The 23,047-nt window shown below is 42.8% G+C and overlaps 1 protein-coding gene across 2 annotated transcripts; it reads right to left on the reverse strand.

Annotated features, from left to right (window-relative positions):
- Nucleotides 1-642: 642 nt before the first annotated feature.
- On the reverse strand, nt 643-22,687 carry NT5C1B (5'-nucleotidase, cytosolic IB). 2 transcript variants are annotated; one of them, XM_075598419.1, is made up of 6 exons: nt 21,931-22,682; nt 21,521-21,688; nt 14,047-14,176; nt 12,740-12,862; nt 8,918-9,102; nt 643-4,767 (listed from the first exon to the last, which is right to left on the reverse strand). In XM_075598419.1, exons 1-6 carry the CDS (start codon nt 22,153-22,155, stop codon nt 4,423-4,425), a joined length of 1,176 nt encoding a protein of 391 aa, XP_075454534.1. In that variant the 5' UTR covers nt 22,156-22,682; the 3' UTR covers nt 643-4,422. The 2 variants fall into 2 exon arrangements, with proteins under 2 accessions (XP_075454534.1, XP_075454535.1); XM_075598420.1 differs by lacking the exon at nt 643-4,767 and adding an exon at nt 6,940-7,083 and having other exon boundaries at nt 21,931-22,687.
- Between the last annotated feature and the right edge of the window lie 360 nt (nt 22,688-23,047).

A 23,047-nucleotide genomic window follows, 5' to 3' on the forward strand; every position in this document is an offset into this window, starting at 1 on the left:
GCAGAGGCCTGTTCCAGACTCCTGTGCTGAAGCGTTGGTTTGCCAGCACTGGTTTCTGGTACCTGCTGCATTATCCCCTAGCAGAGGTTACCAGTCATTTCCTGAGGCCTGCTGCTATTCTCCATGCAGAGGCCTGCTCTGGACTTCTGTGCTGAAGCATTGGTTTTTCCCCGACGCTGCCCCGCGGTATACTTAGGCCAGCTTGCTGTCTCCCCCTGCTGAGACCGGCGTCATGGGCTGAGGCCGCTCCACGCGCAGAAGCCACTCACGCTCCTAAGCTGAAGCGGGGAACTCCTGTCTACCTGTTGCCGAACTCCTGCTTGAATAACGACGATGCTGCCTTCTCCAATCCTGACCCTGCTATGTGCGACTATGAACTGCGCACTCTGGATCAGTCTGCGCGGACTAGGGTCGGTGATTATATAACCCCACCTCAGCCCTGCGGTCCGGTCCCGGTTTGTGGCGAGCACAATCGTAACATCAAGTAACTTTTCTTGGAGGTACCATAATGTTGACAATCAGGAAAATAAATTACAATTCTGTTGTGACTGACTGTTTTGTTTCTAAGTGAACACATAGAACCATGACCCAAAGCAATAAGGACATTTGGAGACAGGGAGAAAAAAATATTTACATTAAATATATATTTAAGTAGGAATAAGGCAGAATTTATTATAGAAAAATCGTTTTACAGTATGTGTCAACATTTTCTCTGTAATTACAGAAAGCAATATTGGTAAAAGAAATTAAACAATAACACTACTAACCTCATAGCAAATATGCCCCCTACGGCATATTTCATGTCATGTGTATATATGACAGAGTACTCAAATGTCATATTATCACAGACACAGTTTAACAGATTTTATTTCCAATACTAGTTTTCACATTGTTGTAATGGCAATAAAAGAAAAACCTTAGCCCTGCAGAACAATACACACTAGTAGAAAATAGTACTTACTCCTTCGCTTCCAGAGCAAAGGGTTACATCTAAAAAAAAACACCACGGTAAAATAATATTTTACTATTGTAATGCTATTACCTACTGTACAATTACAAAAATGATAAATTATTGAGGCAATGCAAGTTTCTTTAATATGTTCCAAGGGACAATCTGTTTTTTTATAGTGTAAAAAATATTTCTAAAGAAAAATATAAAAGCTAATTTAAAAAAGTGAAACTATTCTAAAAAAAACCTTACAACCTCATAAATCCATGCTATGTAATTACATGATGTAGCGTAAACTATTATTTAGTATTTCAAAGACTGACACTTCTTTACCTGTTTTAATGCATTCTTGTATCAGCACAGGAGAGCGATTACAAGTTACATTTTATATTGAGGGATACTGTACTTCAGAATTAAATGCAATCCAATTTACTCTGCAAGCTATTACTATAGACCAGGGGTGGGGAACGTCAGGCCCGAGGGCCGTATAAGGCCCCTGAAATCATTTGGTCTGGCCCTGCTAAGGCAACTGCTATAACCGGGGTCACGCTAATTTTTTTTAAAATGGCCGTTGCGCACCCGATCAGGAGCAGGTGGTGTGAGTCGCCGGCAGCCCTACACGATCCCCAGCAGCCACCGTACTAGCCCCAGCAGCCACCGCACTTCCCCCCGCAGCAGTCCCCGCACTTCCCCAGCAGTTCCCCCGCACTTACCCCAGCAGCCGCCCTACACGTTCCCCCCAGCAGCAGCAGCAGCAACTACCAGAGGTGGGGGGGGGGGGGGGGGGGATCTGTGTGCCTGCATGCCTGCTGTGTGCCTGTATGTGTCTGTATGGCCCGCGAACGATGTTATAAATATCCAAATGGCCCTTGGTAGAAAAAAGGTTCCCCACCCCTGCTATAGACTTACAATCTGATTTATTCTGCTGTTATCATTGCTTCAACTAATTGTACCTGTAATTCTTGTCCCTCCAAGCTCAAAGAGCGCTCTAGAGTTGTAGGCTAGATAATGTGTCCAAGAGTCCTTATCACTAGCAATAAGGGGATCGGTTACCAAAGTCGTGCAGCTGCAAAACTGTTTTTTAGAAGCAACACAAGTTTTGTCAAATAAAAACAAAACTATCTTTTTGAATGATATTCTTTTTAAATCAAAATGTTGGGATGGTGAATAAACACTTTAGGGTATTTAGCACTTCGGAGCAAAACTTAAAGTACCATCATTCTCATTTGCCGCAGGGACTCTCAAACATTTCCTCAGGCCAGGTTTCTGCAGTATTATCTTCCTATGCGAATTAGATGCATTCACCTGTGTTAGTTATTCCCAAAACTTTGTGCAGCTGGTGGTAACAAAGGGGATGTCTAAGAACCCACTGATCTAGTGTCAATGTATCAAGTTACTTTGCTCCAATCTTTGCCCCAAATCTGTCAGCTTGCAACCTGGAGTGTTTGAAAGGAGGAGTATGGAAATCAAATATTTATCATCATTTAAGATAGGTTATCCCCAAACCAACCACTTCAATGTACTGCAGGCCCTCTCAGCACTGAAGCTACCTAAGATAAAGCATAAGCAAGATTGTAGATTCTCAACATAACTGGAGTATGTAAAATTGGCATGTATCCCAAAATCTGCACATTCTTAAACCTCAATATGCAACGTTCCCTGAGATTTGCAGCTATTACGGGGGAAGTAGATTGTGGGCTCTATTCTTGTTGGAAGCATATATGGTATCTTCTGTGATATATTATACCCTTTAATTTAGATCAGATTATATTTGTATTACAATGAGATTGCCTAATATTTTTTTGCATTTATCTAGATCACCATTATTATAATCACTATTAGTGTTATATATATACTGTACATACAATATACTGTATATATACATATAATATATACTGTATATATACACACATACATACAGAAGAAATACCTGCAACAGACTAAATCAAAATAATTGATGCTATAATCAATGCCAACATAAAGTTGTAATTAGACAGCTCTTGACGGTGCTCAAGGCAAAAAATAGATATGACAACAAGAAGAACAGAAGCCAAGAAAGCATTCTAGCATATGAAAAAGGTAATAATTGTATTCAATAGTATCTAAGACACACAAATATTACAACAGTCTGAGGTAATCCTCTAATATAGTAACATGCCTGCAACACAATAATACGCAACAGAACCAGTGTTACAATGTTATCGGAACACAATTAATCACTGAACTCAAGCGTGAATGTCCTAAAGTATCAGAATGGTTCCAGGTGAAAACACCTTATTTCCCATTCCCCCTATCAATACTGACCGGTGTGTGTGCTATACACAATAGACACAACGCACAATACCACAACAGATGTGCAAGAATGTTGGGAATAAGATTAATAGTAATTAAATAAATCTGTTAAGGGCAGACATGGTATTGCTGGATCACAATAAAACCACAGCAGTGGACGGGAGATAACAGACCAGGAATGAGTGTATATAAGTTCAAAATCTCGTGGACCATAACATTATGTACCACACTCCAGTCTGTGGACATCCACATTATACGTACAGATGTCAAAAGTACTCATCCAAATCCTGTGTCTGAATAATCACTCCGTTATCTGGGTCCAACAGCACACAGGTCCTTCAGATCCTGAGGGTAAACGTGGACTGACAGAGAGCCAGGTCTGCTCTCTGTTCTATAGCACACGGCAGGCAGCGAAGTGCGGTTAGGTTGCGTGTGGGTCCCCAAACTTCAGAGGACACAGCAGACACGAGGGGTGCCTCGAAAACATAAAAACAGAGCCGCCCGCTCTGGTTTTATTGTGATCCAGCTACACCATGTCTGCCCTTTGCAGATTCATTTTATTACTATCAATCTTATTCTCAACATTCTTGCACATCAGTGTTGTGGTATTATGTGTTATGTGAAGGGATGTCTTGTTCACCTATTGTGTACAGCACACACACTGGCCGGTGTTGATAGGGGGAAGTATTCACCTGAAACCATTCTGATACTTTAGGACATTCACGCTTGAGTTCAGTGATTGTGTGTTCCGATAACATTGTAACACTGGTTCTGTTGCGAATTAGATTATGTGTTGCAGGCATGTTACTATATTAGGGGATTACCTCAGCCTGTTTTAATATTTATGTGTCTTAGATACTATTGAATAAAATGATTACCTTTTTGATATGCTAGAGTGCTCTCTTGGCTTCCGTTTCTCTTGTTGTATACAAATATACACATATACACATATACACACAAAGAAAGTAACAAGCAATTACACATCAGGATTTGTAACACAATGGCAACTTCAGTGCAAAATGTTATAGGGCACATATTCAACAGCATATTCTTTTGAATCCTGTTACCTATTATAACCGCAAAGAAGTTATCGTAAATATATATCTGTGTTATACTGTATATGATCAGATATACCCAGACTGTTTAATCAGAGGTACGCAATGGCTTTATTTTGTGCTGGTCTACTTCAAGGTTGATTTGTTGTACTTCTGGCCAATCCCATAAGGTACATGTGCTCCAATGGTGCCCAATTCAGAGGCACCTTCTATGTGAAACATCTGGTCATCAAAGAAAAGATGAGGGCGTATCTTCTCCAAGATGGGCCCTTTCGGAGCACCGGCAAGAAAAAGTGCTTCGTCAATTTCTAAACCCCAACTGCGCAAGGTCTTCAAGGCTCTGGCTCCAGAGCTTGCAGCGCTCCGGGCTGTCACAAGGTAGGTCCGTATTGGGCAGGTCAAACGCGCGCCTCTGGCATAGAACTTCCTCTGGAGTTTCCCCAAGGTTTCCAGAAAACATTTCAAAGGGCCCTAGAAACATAACAAACATTATTTACAGAAGTGTTTTTAAGTTTCCAAAAGCATTTACATGTAATGATTATAACAAATTATGGAGGCAAAATCGCAAGTTCATTAAAAAAAAAAAAAAATCAAATAAGTAATTGTAATGTTTGCTAATATTAAGGTGTTTATATTTTAATACTAAGTTGAGTAATTCCATTTGGCACTGGGCACAGATATTGTGCTTTGTTGTTTTTGAAATACACAACAATTTTACTTCAATGTTTTGAAAACATCGAATAACAAAGATGCTAAGAGAAACCTGACATGGATTGTTGATTTAAGCATGAAATATTACAAGCCAAGTGTTCTTATGTGTTCATATGTAAAAAGGCTGGTGTGTTGTTGTCATTCCATGCACTCTGCCTCATTGTCCAATACATGAAACACAGCATTATATGTTGGGTCTTCCAGAGAAAATGGATGACTCCGTATATTAGCAAAGGGAAAGTGTTTCACACTGCTATATCAGAAGAAGCAATGTCATTAACCCTAGAAAAAAAGCTTAAAGGCAAGATTATGAAGCATTTACAGTATATACACAAGTATTTAGTATCGTAAAAGCACTGCTCAAAATCCTGTGTGTTGAAACTAAAGACAGACAAGCAAAAAACGGCAAGAAATAAAAACTCTGTAACACATATCTGTGTTACACTTCCCACTTGGCAAGTGGTGAAGACAAGTAAGGATGAAAATATACGCAGTTTTGTATACTTTATTAGCAAGTACATAAAGGACCATATGTATCCAGGAGTGCTACTCCACAGGACCACGGCTTAGTAAATATTGTCTGTCACAGGCCATTCAGCACAGCAGCAGAAAAATGTGTGCACGTTTGTGTTAAACAAATTGCAAGCTATTACTTTGCACATTTCTCATACACTGAATGGATCTATCTAAGCATTTTCAAACGTCATAATTTCCATTGTGAAATCCTTGAGAAAGATCAGCACTTTTTAAAGCAGCAGTTCAAGCAATATCCTACATGTTCTTTTTTTTTTTGTTTTTTTTTAAATAAATCCGTTCTGTACTATGAGAAAATACTTGTAGCATTTAACATTTTAAAAATATGTCTTAAAGACATTATTAATGTTTCTAATGTAGGAAGCATTTCCAAAGTGACAGCCCCTTCCCCTATTGATAGGCTCTGGCTCTTAAGCCCCACCCTCTCTCTAGCAGTGCACCAATTGTATCTAGTAACTGCCCAGTCAATCATATTCCAGGACTACATTGACCACAATGCTGAATTAAATAACCCCTAGCAAGCGATTGATTAAAGGAGAACGGATCGATCTGCAGTTTATTAGCTAATCACTTGTCAATGTGCAGATTGTATTGGTGCACATATTGAATGGGAAAAAAAATATATATTTTTTTTTTTAAAACGGCAGCTTAAACTGCAGCTTTAATCACATTGTTTTTCTTTATTATACCTGCTGATTTTTTGTGAATAATTACATTCGCAAGAGTCCAAAAGTGGCCCATTTTGTAAAGGGTGTTGCATTTCTTACATATGTAGCCCTGTGTAATTTTGGGGTTACATATCTTTCTCCTCCTGTGCAATAATCCCTGTTAAAGGGCAGGTTTGCCAGGAGTAATCATGGGGTTTGCCCTCACTTCATATGCTGTGTATTATTTAGTGAAGGAAGTGACATCAGGCTCTGTGTCCACTAACAGTGACACTGGGGTGGTGCCTACTGAAGCTATATAATATGCAGTACTTCCTGAATTTATTGTGTGTGCCTCAACATCTGAGTGAGGCGAGTCTATCCAGCAACCTGTCAGGGCTCTGGCAGTGTTTGTGGCCCTCCCTCTAGGGAGTTGTGTGGAAGACTATACCTCTTACTTCATTAGGGAGTAGGGGAAGAGTTAGACCTGCTTTCGGGACCCTTGCCTGGGAGTGTAAGGTCAGGGACTTCCTTTGGGTTGGCAACCTGAGATGAGTGGCTAGACGACCAAGCCACTATGATGGGCGGCTGCTCATGTCTGCTGTTAATAAAGAATGTCAAAGATAAAGAACGCTTCTGTCCTGATTGTGGAGTCACTTGGGAAGAAGGTGCACATAGAGATTCTCTTTCAGCGACTCCACCCTATTACGCTGGGGGTCTGGAAGAGATGGAGGCGCTGTACAATGAGTTAGTATAACTCAGCATTACCTCATAAGCCAGTCCTGATGCTATTTCCCATAATACCATCAAGCGGGAGACTCAGGAGTCCTGTAAGCCAGCAGGTGCACCACACTATAGCCATGTGTAACCAGAGTAGTATTTCCCTAGGGAGCCCTATCTGCGATTGGGGGGGGGGGGGGGGTAAACCCGTTACACATATATAGCTCAGGATACATAGTAAAATTGTGTTACTGTACATCATTCAGCGCTTTGAGTCTTTCAGCCTCATCTGTTAATGTTATATTAGTGGCAGAGCTTGCCGGAAAATAACTGGAAAACGTTGTTATACTAAAACAGGGGTCTGCAACCTCTCAAGGAAGAAGCACCATTTTATATAAAAAAAATATTTCTCCAAAATATTCAGAGAGCCGCAACACATTCATGAATATTATACCCCCACAAACACATACATATACTGTACACACACCAATGGGTATATACTGTACTGTATAATCATTAACATACGACAAAATATGTGGGGGAATAAAATGCATCTCACAATACTAAATCCTTTATTTTTTTTTCATACATACATACATACAGTACCCTCCCCCCAAAAAAACACCCCCCGCAAATACATACACACACATACTACTCTCCCCCCCCCCAAATACACATATACGCCAATATAAATCTTGGGGCCCAGGTCAAATTAAAGGGGCAGCCCCCCCCTGATTAATCCCCCCCATCTCACCCCCCTCTACACATTAAACCCCATACCGCACTGCGTGTTGGGATATGGGGAGAGACAGATGGGAAGGGGGAGGAAGGAGGGTGAGGGAAGAGAGGGGGGCGGGAAGAGAGAGGGGAGGGAAGAGAGAGAGGGGGGGAAGAGAGAGATGGAGAGAGGGGAAAGGCGAGAGAGAGGGGGTAAGGAGAGAGGGGGGGGTAAGGAGAGAGAGAGAGGGGGGGGGGGTAAGGAGAGAGAGAGAGACGGGGGGTAAGGTGAGAGATAGGTGGGTAAGGAGAGAGAGGGGGGGTCAGGAGAGAGAGAGAGGGGTAAGGAGAGAGGAGGGAATGGAGAGAGATAGAGGAGGGGAAGGAGAGAGATGGGGATGGAGAGAGAGGAGGGGGAAGGAGAGAAAGGCGGACAGAGAGAAAGGGGGGAAGGAGAGAGAGAGGGGGGAAGGAGAGAGAGAGGAGGGGAAGGAGAGAAAGGCGGACGGAGAGAAAGAGGGAAGGAGGAAGAGACAGAGGAAGAGAGAGTAGAGAGAGGGGACAGGGATATGGGAGGAGAGGGTCTGAGTGTGCCTGCTGCCTACTGGATGTCCTGGAGGATTGAAGGGGGCCTGTTAGAAACTTGAAGAGGGGGCATGCCATGCTGCCTGCTGAAAGGTGACCACGGAGGTGGCTGTCAGGGGAACCTCCCTCCTACCAGTCTACAGCAAGCTGTCTGGACAGACACCTCCATGGACACCTTCCAGCAGGCCACCTCTGCTGATCTGGCCAGCTTAGGTTTGCCGACAGGATAGTGAGGGAGAGAGGTAGCTGCTGGGGGTCGACAACCTGCAGAGAGCAACAAGTAGCAGCGGAAAGAGCGGCATGTGGCTCGGGAGCCGCAGGTTGCAAACCCCTGTACTAAAACAATGCTTAGAAGGAAAACACCAAATGGGAGAGAGCATCAAAGGAGCAGGTCACAGCACCCAGTCATAGCTCGAGCGAACGGTGTAGACGTGCGATACAGGAGAAAGCGGCGGCGAGTAGCTCCACCTAGCGAGTGACGTCACGGTTGACGAGGAATCTCGCGAGGTTTGGCCTGCAGGGACGCTGAGCTGCAGGATCTCTGTGTTTTTCTAACTGTGTTTGGGTTAGGTTTTCCTGGCAGCCGTCCTATAGATAGAAACTTTTCACACTGTGTTTGTATTGTATATATTCACATATTGTTTAGCGCTAATCACACCACTCTTTTTTCCTAACCAAATGGGAGATAATTCCTTTTTTTAATTTCGTACCTGTGCAAGGGGTTTGTTTTCATTCGTTTTCTCGTGTTCAAAAAACGAGTCCAATCCCTTTTCTTTCACAATTTGCTCCGACTCATCGGAAAAAAGTACAGCATCCCCATCAAATGCTACACGCAGCTCCTTCTCTGACAAATGCATGTCTTTCTTTCCTACAAACAACGTGGCAGCGGCAATACCTGAAATTAGATTAGAAAACTTTGTAACACATCTTTTAGCGTGACATCTGCAATACTCAGGGAAGGAAGCAAGTAAAGCTTTGCCTGGGCAAGCCACATATTCTTGAGATGTACACTGGTCTACATTTATTAAATAATATTTATTTTACAATATGTTATAAGTTCAGTCTGTTATTTTTAAGCGGTGGGTACTAATTAGTCAAGCTTGAGGCTATTTATCATATATATATATATCAAAGCACAGATTTGAACATTTTAAGCCAAACCATTGAATTGACATGCTTTAAGTCTGTGAATGTGGAATACATCACTATTTGAAAGGTAAAGCAATATGACAATCTGTGATTCACAATAATATACAGTGTAACACATGTTATACATTGAGACGTGTGATTGACATTAACATGCTTTTCTCTCAGTCAATCAATCAAGGCTACTCCCATACATCCTTTGAAACCTCATAGGATTATCAAAAGTTTATTTCACCTTACCACGTCATTTTCATAATGGAGTGCAAATGTGTGTACAGTACATTCAATTTAATTGCACAGCATAGGATATGAAATTTCTTCACTTTTTCATGGAGATCTTATCGCTGCTATCACTGAAATGGCAATTATGGAGATATACCTTCATAGCCAAACTAAGAATATTTGTTTAATAAGCCTACTTATTAAACAAACGTATTACATTATTTGACCTACTTACAAGTTTCTTCAACCTGGTCCCAAACTACAGCAACAAGCGATCGCAACGCTCTGTACATAGCCATTCTTAATTAAAATATACAATTGACTTCATTTTTAGAGCATTTGTAATACAGGCATACCCCGCATTAATGTACACAATGGGACTGGAGCATGTATGTAAAGCGAAAATGTACTTAAAGTTAAGCACTCCCTTTTTACCACTTAATGATGCATGTACTCTACTGCAATCGTCATATACGTGCATAACTGATGTAAATAACACATGTGTAACAGGCTCTATAGTCTCCCCGCTTGCGCACAGCTTCGGTACAGGCAGTGAGCCGGTATTGCTGTTCAGGACGTGCTGACAGGCGCATTCGTGAGCTGCCGTTTGCCTATTGAGCGATATGTCCTTACTCGCAAGTGTACTTAAAGTGAGTGTCCTTAAACCGGGGTATGCCTGTACATAACAGAACATACAACACAGTTATCTCTGTTGTAAAGTGCAATGTTTCTTTTAGTAGGTCAGCAGCAATTTGTTGCTATTTTCAAGTCGTTCCACTTCATTTATAGTGAGTACAGAGTGTCGAGAGTAACTTTTCATCCTGTAACATTGTGACTTTTCATGCTACAAGTCACCACAGAGAGCTGGTATGGAACAATTCAATCACATGCCTGGAAGATCGGAGATTTGGCAGTAGAAGGTTCGTCAGCATGGGGGTTGGAACAGTTTTTCTTTTTCTATATTAACAAGCCATTAGGCTGAAAGGTGTGAATTTCCACACTTCTTCCCATTTTTCCCTGTTAATCTAAACTATGTGATCATAATGAACCCGCGCACACTCTTCTGACAAGCCCTCTTTGCGTGGCATACATTTCACTCTGGAGGTATCCAAATATTAATCGATTAACAAGGTCAAAGTCACCATTAATAGCAAGTTCATACAGTAAAGTATATTTGCTTGTATTGTTTAATGAACAAGAAAACATTACTTATGCAGTATATGGGAGGGAATCGAAAGGGTGAAATGATGAGACCTAATGAGAATCAGAGGTACAGGCCTAAACATTAAGAAAAGGAGTCCTTGCCCTGAATAAAGAAGCAAGTTGCTGACCGTAAAATTGTGCCATTTACTAACCTACAACATGAAAGGATATGGCATAAGGATTCAGTATATGATCTGCGGATGAAGGCGCGGCTCGGTGAGTAAAGGCACACTTTCCCCCCCACCGCCCCACAGATGGTAAAGCTCTTTTCCACGCAGACTTCAAAGAGACTTATAAAAGAAATGGTCTTATCCTGAGAATCTCAGACTCGGCTTTTGAAGTCTGATAATGTCACAAAGTGGTAGGGGCTTGGCAGCCGTTTTAACGTCGAATTTGGGATAATTGTTCAGGAATAATACACCGTTTACAACTTTCTGAACAGGAAAAACACTAGAGAGATAGAAACTGGCACCTACTGCACAGTGTGGTGTCAAAAAGAAGATAGGAAAGTAGCAGAACGAGCACTGCAATTAGAATAGGCTGGTGGCAAAGTGCTATAGAAAAAACTTTATTACGGCATACAAGCCAGATTAAAAAACATGAGGAGGATCCTCTGACGCGTTTCGTCCCTAGGGGGACTTTATCAAAAAGCATGTTTTGGCACCACGGCTCCCATTGTTTGCTACTGTATGTAGTACCAAAGGAGAGAGGTGGCATGATACCTTGGATCAACAAGTAATTGATCTGTTAGAAGCTTTCAAACCTCTCATGGTCCTTCATCGGGTATAGCAGAACTACAGAAACAAAATATTATATACAGTGTTTGTAAGAGTGATATCTGGTTGTATTGGATGTTGAGAGGAAGTAGGAAATAAGATAAGGTATAAACAGGTACCCTACTGTGAGAATTAACAGTAGAGACATGAAAGGTTTTTCTCTACTGAAATGCTACTGTATAAGGCCCGTTTTATAGTGGCGGGCGCGCGCTACGCTGTGCGCGCGCGCAGATTTTTAATTGGCTGACGTTAGTCAGCCTTTCAATAGATGTGCCGCGCGCGTACGGCAGGGAGAGGGGAGCCGACAGACAGCGGCAAAGATGAAGAAATTCATCTTTTCGCGCCGCTGCCTGCGCTCAAATGTATGTATTGGTGTGTATGTGTGTATGTGTGTATGTATGCATGTATGCGTGGATGCGTGTTTGTATGGATGTGTGTATGGATGTGTGTGTGTGTGTGTGTGTGTGTGTGTGTGTGTGTGTGTGTGTGTGTGTGTGTGTGTGTGTGTGTGTGTGTGTGTGTGTGTGTGTGTGGGGGGGGGGGGGAGGGGGTAAATAACTGCAAAAGTAAAAAAAAAAAATTAATAAACTTTTTTTTTAATTTAAAAAAATCTTACTTACACTCCACTTACACTTACACTCACACATATACACGCATATACACACATACACACATACACATTACCTGCAGCTCCCGGCACTATATACAGGAAAAGCATGAGGCACGCGCGTTCGCATAGGAACGGGCGGCCGCACCCTGTATATAAGAGCCCTAAGGCTGTTTGCCAAGCAGTGCAGATAACTGTGCAGAGAGGTTTACACCACCTCAGACGTAGGTGTCTCATTCATGCAAATAAAATGGGAAAAGCTGGAGCAAGATCAGCTCAAAATTTGACACGCATCTTTATAATATGTGCGTTGAGTAAATCCTTCAATTGACCATTCCAAGATACTTTTATACAGTGATGCAACGAGGAGGAACAAACCCTCAGGTCTCCCCCCCCCCCCAGTTAAATTAGAGCCTTGACATCTATCACACTCATATAGCATACTGCTATATATATTAGATATGGAAAGGGCACATTCAATTAGAAATGCTGTTTTTTTCATTGCCTGGTGAATAGCTTTCCCTGTTCAGAAAACAAAGACGCAGAAAGAACTGAGCCAGCACAAAAAAAACACTTACCTTCCTCAATGGCTTCCTGCACTTTTTCTGAGTCTGCTGAAAGGTACAGGTCAGTGACATATGCTTTCAGATAGCCGATCGGGCTTTTACCTCCTGTCATGCAGAAGCGCTCAATAGTCAGGCCTACAATGTAAAGGGTAAATGTACAAACAAACTCCAGTGTTAACAATGAATTGCAGGCATCTACACAAGTGAACATCCTCACACACATTTCTTCCAACCCCTTTACAGCACTTTGACCTTCTAATTACAGGTAATCCGCTCTTGTAGAAGAAGAGAAACAGCAATAGAATGCCAGATGTTATACAGTAGGCTTACAGTATGTGACATGATATATAGAATCAAAAACCTGTGACAAACTATTAAGCTAATAAGTTCATTGCAAATATGTGGCTGTTTTTACCGCCAATTTAACACAACGGTGCTAAAGGGTCTACTGGTGCAAATTGTGTTGCCACTCTGTATTCATAGGAACGAAACCTGTGATTTTTTTTTATATTAGATTTACTGAATCAAGTTTAATGTTCTTATTGGAGTCACGTCTCTAGAAATAACAGTGTTGTGTAAAGCCTCAGTTTTTGTTCAGCTACTGTAGATGTGCATATCCATTCAGGAAATAAGAAGTAAGACGTATCCTAAAGCATTACTGTCCAGAAAAGGAAAAAAAAAAAATTGAAAGTATGAACAAATGATGCACAATACTTTTACTGTCATGTTTTCATACCAGGTTAAATAGGCTCAGGTTTAATCCATGTTTAACTTGAAATTGGGAGTGTTACACTCCAAAAACTTGACAGAAGTGTCATGATGAAAGTGTTCTGCAAGACCACCCCGGGGGCAGCGAAATGTCCCGATTACATCCCCCCCTTCCTCTATCTGCTGACCTTAGACTTTCCAAGAAACCGCTTCGTAGCTGCCTGTGGTGCCTTTTACTTTTAACTTCTAACACATCCCACTGGCAAAAGAGGCATTTGGTCATTACTCACCGGCTGAGAAATCTGCACATAATCCCCGTTAGACAACTATATCATGAGAAGTTTAAAACGGGGCTTATGAGAAGGAGGTGGGGGACATGTAAAAGGAACCCTGTCGTTTAGTTGTGATTCTAACTTGACAAGTTAAGTCTACTGCTCTGGGATCACTGGTTTGTTGAAAGCTCAAAAAATGTGCATTGTCACCCATGTCCTGACATAAGCAAATAAACATATCCACATTAAAGGAGCTGCCTTAGCAGGGTCAGAGGGAACAAATTATTCTCCTCACCATGGTAGCAAATAAGCTCCCCCAATGGTATTTATTTTACTTACCGTAGTGATTGATGCTGTTTATGAGCCTTACTCCGACCTGGGCGTGGTTATTAGTCATCAGCACAATATCAAACAGTTCTTCACTGTCAGGATAGAGTACTCGAAGCTGCTTATTAACCTCTTCCACCGCCTGGGGGGGAAATCAAAGAGACACAACGTATGCGGGTCATTTGTAATATTTTTGGAGAGCACGAATCAGCTGGTGGTTTTTATTGTAAAACACCAAAGAGCCTCACATTGAGGGAATAGAAACATATGATAAGTGCATAGATTTGGGGTCATCTCAGTCTGTTCATTGAAGCAAAGCTGTGCTTGCTGAGACCCTTTGCTGGATGAAGTTGAGACTTGGAAGGGCAGTCCCCTGTAGGGCTAAATTGGATCATCATATATGTGATAGGTTACCTTTAGGTGATTAACACATTTGAAATATATAGGACATGTGGAAGTATTTGTTACGGGCTGAAGGAGTGGCTCAGTGAGTAAAGACACTGACTGAAAAAAAAACGACCGAGTTTGAATCGGGTTCAAATCCTAGTGTCAGCTCCTTGTGACCTTGGGCAAGTCACTGTGTGACCTTGGGCAAGTCACTTTATCTCCCTGTGCCCCTGGCACCAAAAACAGATTGTAAGCTCTACAGGGCAGGGACTGCTGCTTGCAAAAAATTCTATGTACAGCACTGAGTACACAGTCAGCACTAAACAAGAAAGAAAAAAAATCAGTATTATATCTATTTTGAAAGTTTTAACGTTTTCATTCAGATGGCGAGTCTCAATTAGGGGTGGGCAACTCCAGGCCTCTAAGGCCAGCAATAGGTCAGGTTTTCAGAATATTCCTGCTTCAGCACAGGTGGTTCAGTCTTTGAGCCACCTGTACTGAAGCAGGAATATCCTGAAAACCTGACTTGTTAGTGGCCCTTGAGGACTGGAGATGCCCACCCCTGGTATGAATGGTGGTAGTTTTGTTTGAGCTACCCCAATTATAAAATAATCTGAGTTACACATGCTGCTCCCCCCCCCATGTCTGAGCACCAACTTCTGTGAGCAAAACCCACACTACATTTTAGGTTATAATATTTATAAACATTTACAGGATAAACTTTAAAACCAGTTGTTTTATTAAGGCACCAACCATCTAGGTTTTAACTTATTACACATTTGACCCTAATTTGTTTCAATGCGATCCTACGATATGTGGGATTGTATCGCTCGTACATACAGTACCTCATACAACATATAGTTTGAAAACTGCTGTAACCAGATGCAAATCACAAAATGCAACGGGCATCAGCACAGTCACTCCCACATGTCTGCTTAGGAATTTGCAGGCCCATTCACACTACCTCGGTCCCGCTGCGCTCGTTGGCGCGGGCGGCAATGTAGCGAGTTCCCCACCAGCAGGGGAATCCTCGCGAGCCGGTCCCGGTCCCCCCTGGCTGCACAGCTGACTACACGCTGTGGCGCGTCAGCCGCTGGAGACACCAGAGAATGGTGTTTCCTAGCGTTGACGCGTGACGTGTGTGGCTGTGAGCCAATGGGGAGGGGAGGGGAGGCTTCGGGAGGAGGAGAGGCTTCGGGGAGCGGGGAGGAGTGTGGAGTGAAAGCAGGTGAGTGCCTGTCTGTGTGTGTGTCTGAGTGCGTGCGTGCGTGCCTGTCTGTGTGTGTATGCCTGTCTGTGTGTGTATGTGTGTGCCCGAGTGCGTGAGTGCCTGCCTCTGTCTGTGTGTGTGTGTGTGTATGAGTGCGTGAGTGCCTGCCTGTGTGTGCGCGTGTGTGTGTATGAGTGCGTGAGTGCCTGCCTGTGTGTGTGTGTGCGCGTGTGTGTGTGTATGAATGAGTGCCTGCGTGTGTGTGTTTAAACTTACTTTCCAGCTCCAGCCCGAGTCCGTGGAGGGAGGGGGGGGAGAGTAGCGGGTCCCTCTGCTCAAGCCACGCCCCCCCTCCCTGTCAAACCGCCCACCACCCGCCCACCTCCCGCTCCGGCTCCCTACAGACCGCATATCGCGGTCTGTGTATCTCAGCGCACCGCCTGTCAGCAGTGCGGGTGCGCTGACTCTGGGAGCGGGGCCTTAGCCTAAGGCTAATATAGAGAAAAACTGCACATTATTGTTCTGCTTATTATTTTTTACCTCATTAACTGTAATGAGGGAAGACTGTAGAAATAAAGAATGCTTGGAACAAATCTATGGGAATCTAGAAATGAAGCCAACGACAAAAGCAAAATGGGGAAATAACCTGTTAGGAAATCCTGCTTGTTACACATACCCTGCTTTCTCAAATTAACCTACACTCTTTCTGACCATTAATCATCCCATTTCCATACATACACAAGTCAACGTACACTTAAATTGTAAAGGTGCTATATATAGGGGTGTGAACGCATTACTTTTTTCTTGCCTATATTCATCAGTACATTTTATTTTGTATTTTTTTTAAAGATCCCAAGGTGTATGTGCTCCAACTTGTGCACAAAGGCACAGCATGGCAGCATCTATGCTCAGGTGCTAATACTTATGAACTCTTCAGCCAAAATGCTAGCAATAGTCCAGAAAAAGTCTGTGCTCTGGTGCCAATGTGAGACCGGTGCTCAAATGGGGCCTGCCTTGAGTCGAAAGGCTCTTCAACAGGACCCGGTCTGTTGGATACCACTACATCCGACCATCCCAGATTGAATCACCCCATGGTGAAACCACGAGAGTGCGCAGAGCTCTGTGCAAAACCTGACCCCAAGACAGGGAGTAAAGGTGCTCAGTGCATTTAAAAATAGCTTTAAAAAAGTCTGTGCCACATGTGTCTTCAGCCACTGGGCTTCCATCGTTAGATGTCCAGGACAAACTCACATGACAGATCAAACAGGGTGGCCTGAGCAGTGAGACTGTGGGCTCTGAAAGTCTTCCCCCAAGAAGACCAATTGCATGCCACTTACACATAATCTTAGCCAAAAGGCATTCACCTTTATTGTGACGGATCAATTTCCCTCTCTTCCTTTTACTCTAGGACTTTTGTGTTACATTTGGCCTTTATTTAACAAAATACACCTCAGGGCTGACCTAATCTATACACAAAGAGAGCCAGGGTAGTGTTTGAATATGGTATCCAATAATCTGATCATAAAAATACCATTAACAATAGGTCTATTTAGAATGTATAGTGCACCCCAAACTCATATATTCAGCTTTACCGAACCACAATTGTTGTCAACTCTCTGGGGTACAAATATGTCAGTGATACATATAAAAGTAGCAATCACCCCAGAAGTCTATATGAGTTTAACTGATATAATGTTATCTTGCCCCTTGAGCACGTCCTGATCTTTTCTTGTTTTTCTAATGTTAAAAATCCCGATTTTCTTAATCTCCATTTTCTGAGGTTATTCTGAGGTTATTATGGTAACTTTCAGACTGCACTGGTGAGCGCTTCCATTATACCCCCCCGGACATTTAATTTTCCCTGAATGATTAAAAAATAAATAAAGACACTGTTGGAAAGGGTAAGAAGAGATCTTGTAAAGTAAGTTAAGTATAAAATGCAAAAAAAAAGAGGGAGGATATAGCCCAAATATTCTGGGAATGTTTACCCTATGTGCGATGAAGTGTAGGAATTGTGTATATGATGCAAAGAATGGGGGATAGTTTTGTGGTTTGTGACCTAAACCACTGAGAATACTGTTTGACATGAACCACTGAGCTGCTAAAAACCAGTCCCGTTAGGTGGATAGGGAATGACTGTCCATCAAACTTCTAGGGATACAACAACGTAGTCAATTATTAGTCAAATTATTAGTGCATACGCAAGATGGAATAACTGGTTAGATACACAAAAGTCCAGCTGATAAAAGAAATGTCTGTCCCAGAAGTCAGGATAACAGCTCCTCCAGCAACAATACCTCAAAGAAATAAAGAGGGGGCACAGCATGTCACAAAATCTCTTTTATGTAATCAGCAAAAGTTAAAGTAAAATAAAAATGCCCACACATGATATAGAACTTAGGAAAGGGTGTCTTTAAAAACTGCTGAAAATACAGCCCTAGTGTGGGGATTCGTTTACTCTCACCTCCTGGTTCCGCATACAGGGCAGTTTGGGGCCGCTAGCCCGTTTCTCAGTCTTTTATTTACGTTAGTAGTGAAAGAGCAAATAGCGCACAGCCAGGGAGTTAGGTGGTAAAGATAAATTCCATTTAATTCAGTCCATGACCAGTAAAAACATCACCCCAACGGGGGAAACACACGACCTCCCTTTTATTTACATTCAATTTATATTCAAATTAAACAAGACTTTTTTTGTAAACGTGCTACCAGCTTCTTTTTTTTTTAGTGATGATTTTATATTTGAGTGCTGATCCAACAGAATTATTGTAAATAGATCTGATTGAAAATAGTTCCCTGTGTGTGATCATATGTAATACTACAGGCCGGGGCGTGTTGCAAGGTGTGGTCTGGAATTCAGCCATTTGTACTGTACAAAGCACTGAACATATACCAAAAAAAGAACAACACCTTTAATGTAAAAAAACACCAATCTCGATAAACCAGTTATTTCAAATTCCTGTAATCCTCATCTCACAGGTCACACAGCTCTTCAAGGCAAACTGCAGAACTCTGTCAATCCATAAATGTTTAAAACAGGTTTAGCAGAATCTGAATGTAATAATTAAAACTAACATGCATTAAAGCTGCAAACCAACCAATATCCTTTGTTTTGTGTTTTGCTTTAATAAATCAGAGCTGTACTAAGAGAAAATACTTGTAGCATTTTTTTAAAAGAAAAACACTCTGAATTACATTTTTAATGTATTATGTAACAACAAAGAAAGGGGGGGGGATAGGGAGTGATCAACTAAATTATACTAATTGTGATGTAAATGCGTAATAAATATATCGATAATTGTAGGGAACAATAGGTGCGACTGTGAATTGGAGTGAATCAGGGAAACAAAGGAGCACAAAATTGTTTGTACTCCAAAAAGAAAATTCACTTATGTGCACACTATGTATATATATAAAATGTAACTTTTAATAGGTGTACTTAAAACATATATTACCGTAACACTAAATGTAATAAACCTTAAAAATAAATTAAATAATATGCACACATGCACCAGAGTTAGCCTCACATATATATAAATTCCAGAATAAAATTATAACTGAAACCTAGGAGGCTAAACAAGGTGCAACCAGGTAAGGTGAGTCAAAATACCCATCAATTATAATCACCAGCACAGTAGGTATACAGCCAAGACACTGTGGCAGACATGCGGCTACAATATATCCATAGATAGTATTAATGGTATCAAATAGAGCCAGCTCTGCCAACTATACTGTTGTTATATATTGGCTATGCTCGTGAAAGTGAAATGACCCACACTTGCATTCACCAGCACAGTGAGTGCAGAATCAGTTGCCGCAGCAGGGATACGGCTACAGTGTATCCATAGATAGTAGTAGTACCCATAAAGCCCCCCTGCTAGCTACACTGTTTTTATATATATTGGCTATGCTGATGAAAAAACTGGTTACTAGAGCACTATATTAAAAACAACCCCATAACAGGGGCTGATGACATAATAACGCATCCAACGCACGTTTCCCTCCTACTATGGAGCTTCGTCAGGGACATGACCCTTTGTTTCCCTATTATGTAACAAGCCATTTTTGTTCCTATAGCAACCATTTAGAAAGTCACACATTTAGTAAACCCCCGAGCCGAATCTTCGCCGATCGATCACAGGAGAGTGGATCGATCGGCAACTTAGCTAATTACTTATTGTGTGGATTGTAATAATGCACATATTAAAGGGGGGGAAAAAACAAAATAAAAAAATGGAAGCTGGGACTGCCGCTTTAATGTGACCGTCACTCTTGTCTGAATGACTAAATTTCACAATTTCTTCAAGACTTTGTTACTCATAAACATGTATATCCTACCGTGTAAGGCCTGAGAGTATAAATGAAATATATGTTTGAGGGCATTTGCATTTGAGTATGCCTATTTCAGGCATCAAAGTTTATTTTTCTTTCCTTTTGTTTGTTTGGACCTACATAAAATGTGAAAACGTGTTAATCAAGTTTCCGACATTTGACAGAGAGAGGTTTAGGCCATCTCGGACCTGGCAAAGATTGGCCACACACACACACAAAAAAAGGTGTAAATGGTGCCCACAGATGCAAACGTTGATATACACCATTAGAATATGTATCCTTTGTAATTTCTCCATAGCTCCTCCTATAGCTCCATATAATTACTGTACTACCTAAATTGTAAATTTATATATTGATGCAAAAAGGGCAGTATTCAAAATGGCCATCCTGAGTTTTATAACAACAATAGCACAATAAAACAATAAAGTGTGTGTGTGTCATAATGCCGCTGGGAACCCATGCATAGACCCACATAGGATACACAATAGCTTCCTGCATGAAATACTATGTATATTCTGCAGATTCTTTAGGCTGAGTCCCCGCTGGTGCTGAGCGAGATCATGCTTGGAGAGCGCTCCAAGCATGAGCGCCGGGTGTCCGGCTTATACGCGTGCGCGCGGGGGAGGGGGGGCATTGTGGGTAGTTGAGCGCACGGGTAAGTATAGTTTTTTTGTTTAGCTAAGGGCCAAGAGCGGGTGAGAGTGTGTGCCCGCGCATGAGCGCGGGGACTTACATATATCTATATATGTAAGTAACTGCCGAAAGCGCCACCCGCTCAGCCCGCTCAGTGCCAGCGGGGACTCAGCCTTACACTTATGGAAAAGATGTGTCTATATAAATGTGTCCTCAGAAAGAGGTTTAGCAAGGATTGAGAAGCCATTTCTGTGCTGTGGTTTGCAAAGACCTCACAGAAAGAATAGAGGGGAGCATGAGCCTGAACTGTACACAGTGCAGTGGGCAGAAAGGAGAGCAATGCATTGATAGGGATGAAAATGTAGGGTGATAGTGCCTCCTATAATATGTGAACCACAAAGAGCCGGTGGGTAATATATAAGTGATCAACTCTAAAAGAACCAAAAAAGAAGATACATATTTACAGAAAAGCTTCTTTTTACTTTATATAATGTTGCAAAGTGTGCTTAATTCTGCACTTTAACAGTTAATATGTCTGGCATGAGATGTATTTCGTGTTTACAAACTACTGTACATGACAAAAACAGCACTTTTCCCCCCATAAACACTGTGCCACTTTTGGTTAACATATCTCTTTTTTTCAGATGGAGAGGGCTACAGAACCTAGTGAACAAGCAGATCCTTCCCCAATCCCTTCAGCATGAGCTGTCACTTGTGAAAGACACAGACAGTACAGCACAGAGTAACACCCCCAGCTCAGGTTACCTTCAGCTGCTATGCCAAACATGTCAACTCATGAGGCCAACACTGATAAAGCATGCGATGTATTCCTAGGTACTTCTCGTACATCAGTAAGGGGGTGTTGCAGGCTTATAGCTCCCTGCGGGCATCTGTGCACAGCTGTATAAAGCCAGCCCTGTTTATTACCTTCACAAAGGGGAAGGCAGGTCCTGTCTTCAGGGGCTCGAGCTCGTGGTCCTGCTGATACTGCACATACTTCTCCACCCCTTGCTCCACGTATAGCTTCCTTTCCTCCACCATGTTAAACAGGGCTCGGGATGAAACGGCGATGGTCACAGCATTCACAGGCTTGGGCTGGAAAAAAAAACCAAGAGAGATACGAGAAGCTGCAACATGCACCGTTTTAGACACTTTTGATATAGTGTAACCAGCTGCACACACACAGGGGAAAAAAACACCCTGCTGCACACACCCCTTCCCTGCCAGCGTGAGCAGCAAACAAGCAGCAGTGTGACTGGCCCCTCTGGCAGGGATTGGGCCCCTCTGGCAGGGATTGGGCCCCTCTGGCAGGGATTGGGCACCACCGTTGCACCTACCAGTTTGGGTTTTTTCGTAGATGCTAAGGAGTCATGAAAGGCCTTAGCCGCTTTCCATTCCTCCTCCTTGCTCTGCTTCTCCTCCTTGGGGAGCCCTGCCTCCCCCTTGCTCTGCTTAGCCTCCTTGGGGAGCCCTGCCTCCCCCTTGCTCTGCTTATCCTCCTTGGGGAGCCCTGCCTCCTCCTTGGCGGGCTTGGCTTTGTCCAGTTCCTTGGTTGAGCTCATTTCAGGGCTGGTGCGTTGCGTGGAAGGGGGGCTGTGGTCTGATCTCAGGCTTGGAAGGGAGCAGCTCGCTGCTGGGCTGTGGTCTGATCTCAGGCTTGGAAGGGAGCAGCTCGCTGCTGGGCTGTGGTCTGATCTCAGGCTTGGAAGGGGAGCGGCTCGCTGCTGGGCTGTGGTCTGATCTCAGGCTTGGAAGGGAGCAGCTCGTTGCTGGGCTGTGGTCTGATCTCAGGCTTGGAAGGGAGCAGCTCGCTGCTGGGCTGTGGTCTGATCTCAGGCTTGGAAGGGAGCAGCTCGCTGCTGGGCTGTGGTCTGATCTCAGGCTTGGAAGGGGAGCGGCTCGCTGCTGGGCTGTGGTCTGATCTCAGGCTTGGGTTTCCCGGCGGGGATCTGCACTTGGGCGTGTTGAAACCTTTGCGGAAGGAAGATATCTTGATGTTGTTGCTGCTGTTTGGTATGGGGCGGTTCTGCCTTTATTACTGTACCTCTGTGTCCTGGGTACAGCTGTTCTACCTTGCTGCTGCTGCTGCTGCTGCTGCTGCTCTTTAACTCCTGCAAAGAAAGGAGGTTATTTTTGTCCCCACTACTACCCAACCCCGTAGAAAAGTGACTAGATTTAGAGACAGCTAAAAGAGCCAGTGGGGAGCAGGAGGGTGACACTTTGTGACCTAAAAAGTGACCTACAAGTAAAACGGCCCTTCAGGAGGTTTCTGCATGTGTAGCTGCCAAGCAGGACCGAATTGGGTCAATACCAGGGCGATTTACATTTAGAAATAAAATAGAAAAGAAGGGTGCGCCTGTAGTAATAGGGTTGCCACTCCATATACTTCTTGCTGCATCACTGAAAAGTGATGTTTGTGATTTTAGCACAAATTATTGTTTACTGAAACTATTT

The sequence above is a fragment of the Ascaphus truei genome, chromosome 4 (assembly GCF_040206685.1).
Source record: "Ascaphus truei isolate aAscTru1 chromosome 4, aAscTru1.hap1, whole genome shotgun sequence".
Taxonomy (NCBI): Eukaryota; Metazoa; Chordata; class Amphibia; order Anura; family Ascaphidae; genus Ascaphus; species Ascaphus truei.

Bases quoted from the DNA above. Each gene is read 5' to 3' on its own strand.
- NT5C1B (XM_075598419.1), bottom strand. From the start codon at position 22,155: ATGAGCTCAACCAAGGAACTGGACAAAGCCAAGCCCGCCAAGGAGGAG. The intron at 14,177-21,520 runs GTAATAAACAGG...TTTCCCCCCCAG, and splicing joins CTGCCTTCCCCTTTGTGAAG to GCGGTGGAAGAGGTTAATAA. The intron at 12,863-14,046 runs GTAAGTAAAATA...TTTACATTGTAG, and splicing joins AAACAGCATCAATCACTACG to GCCTGACTATTGAGCGCTTC.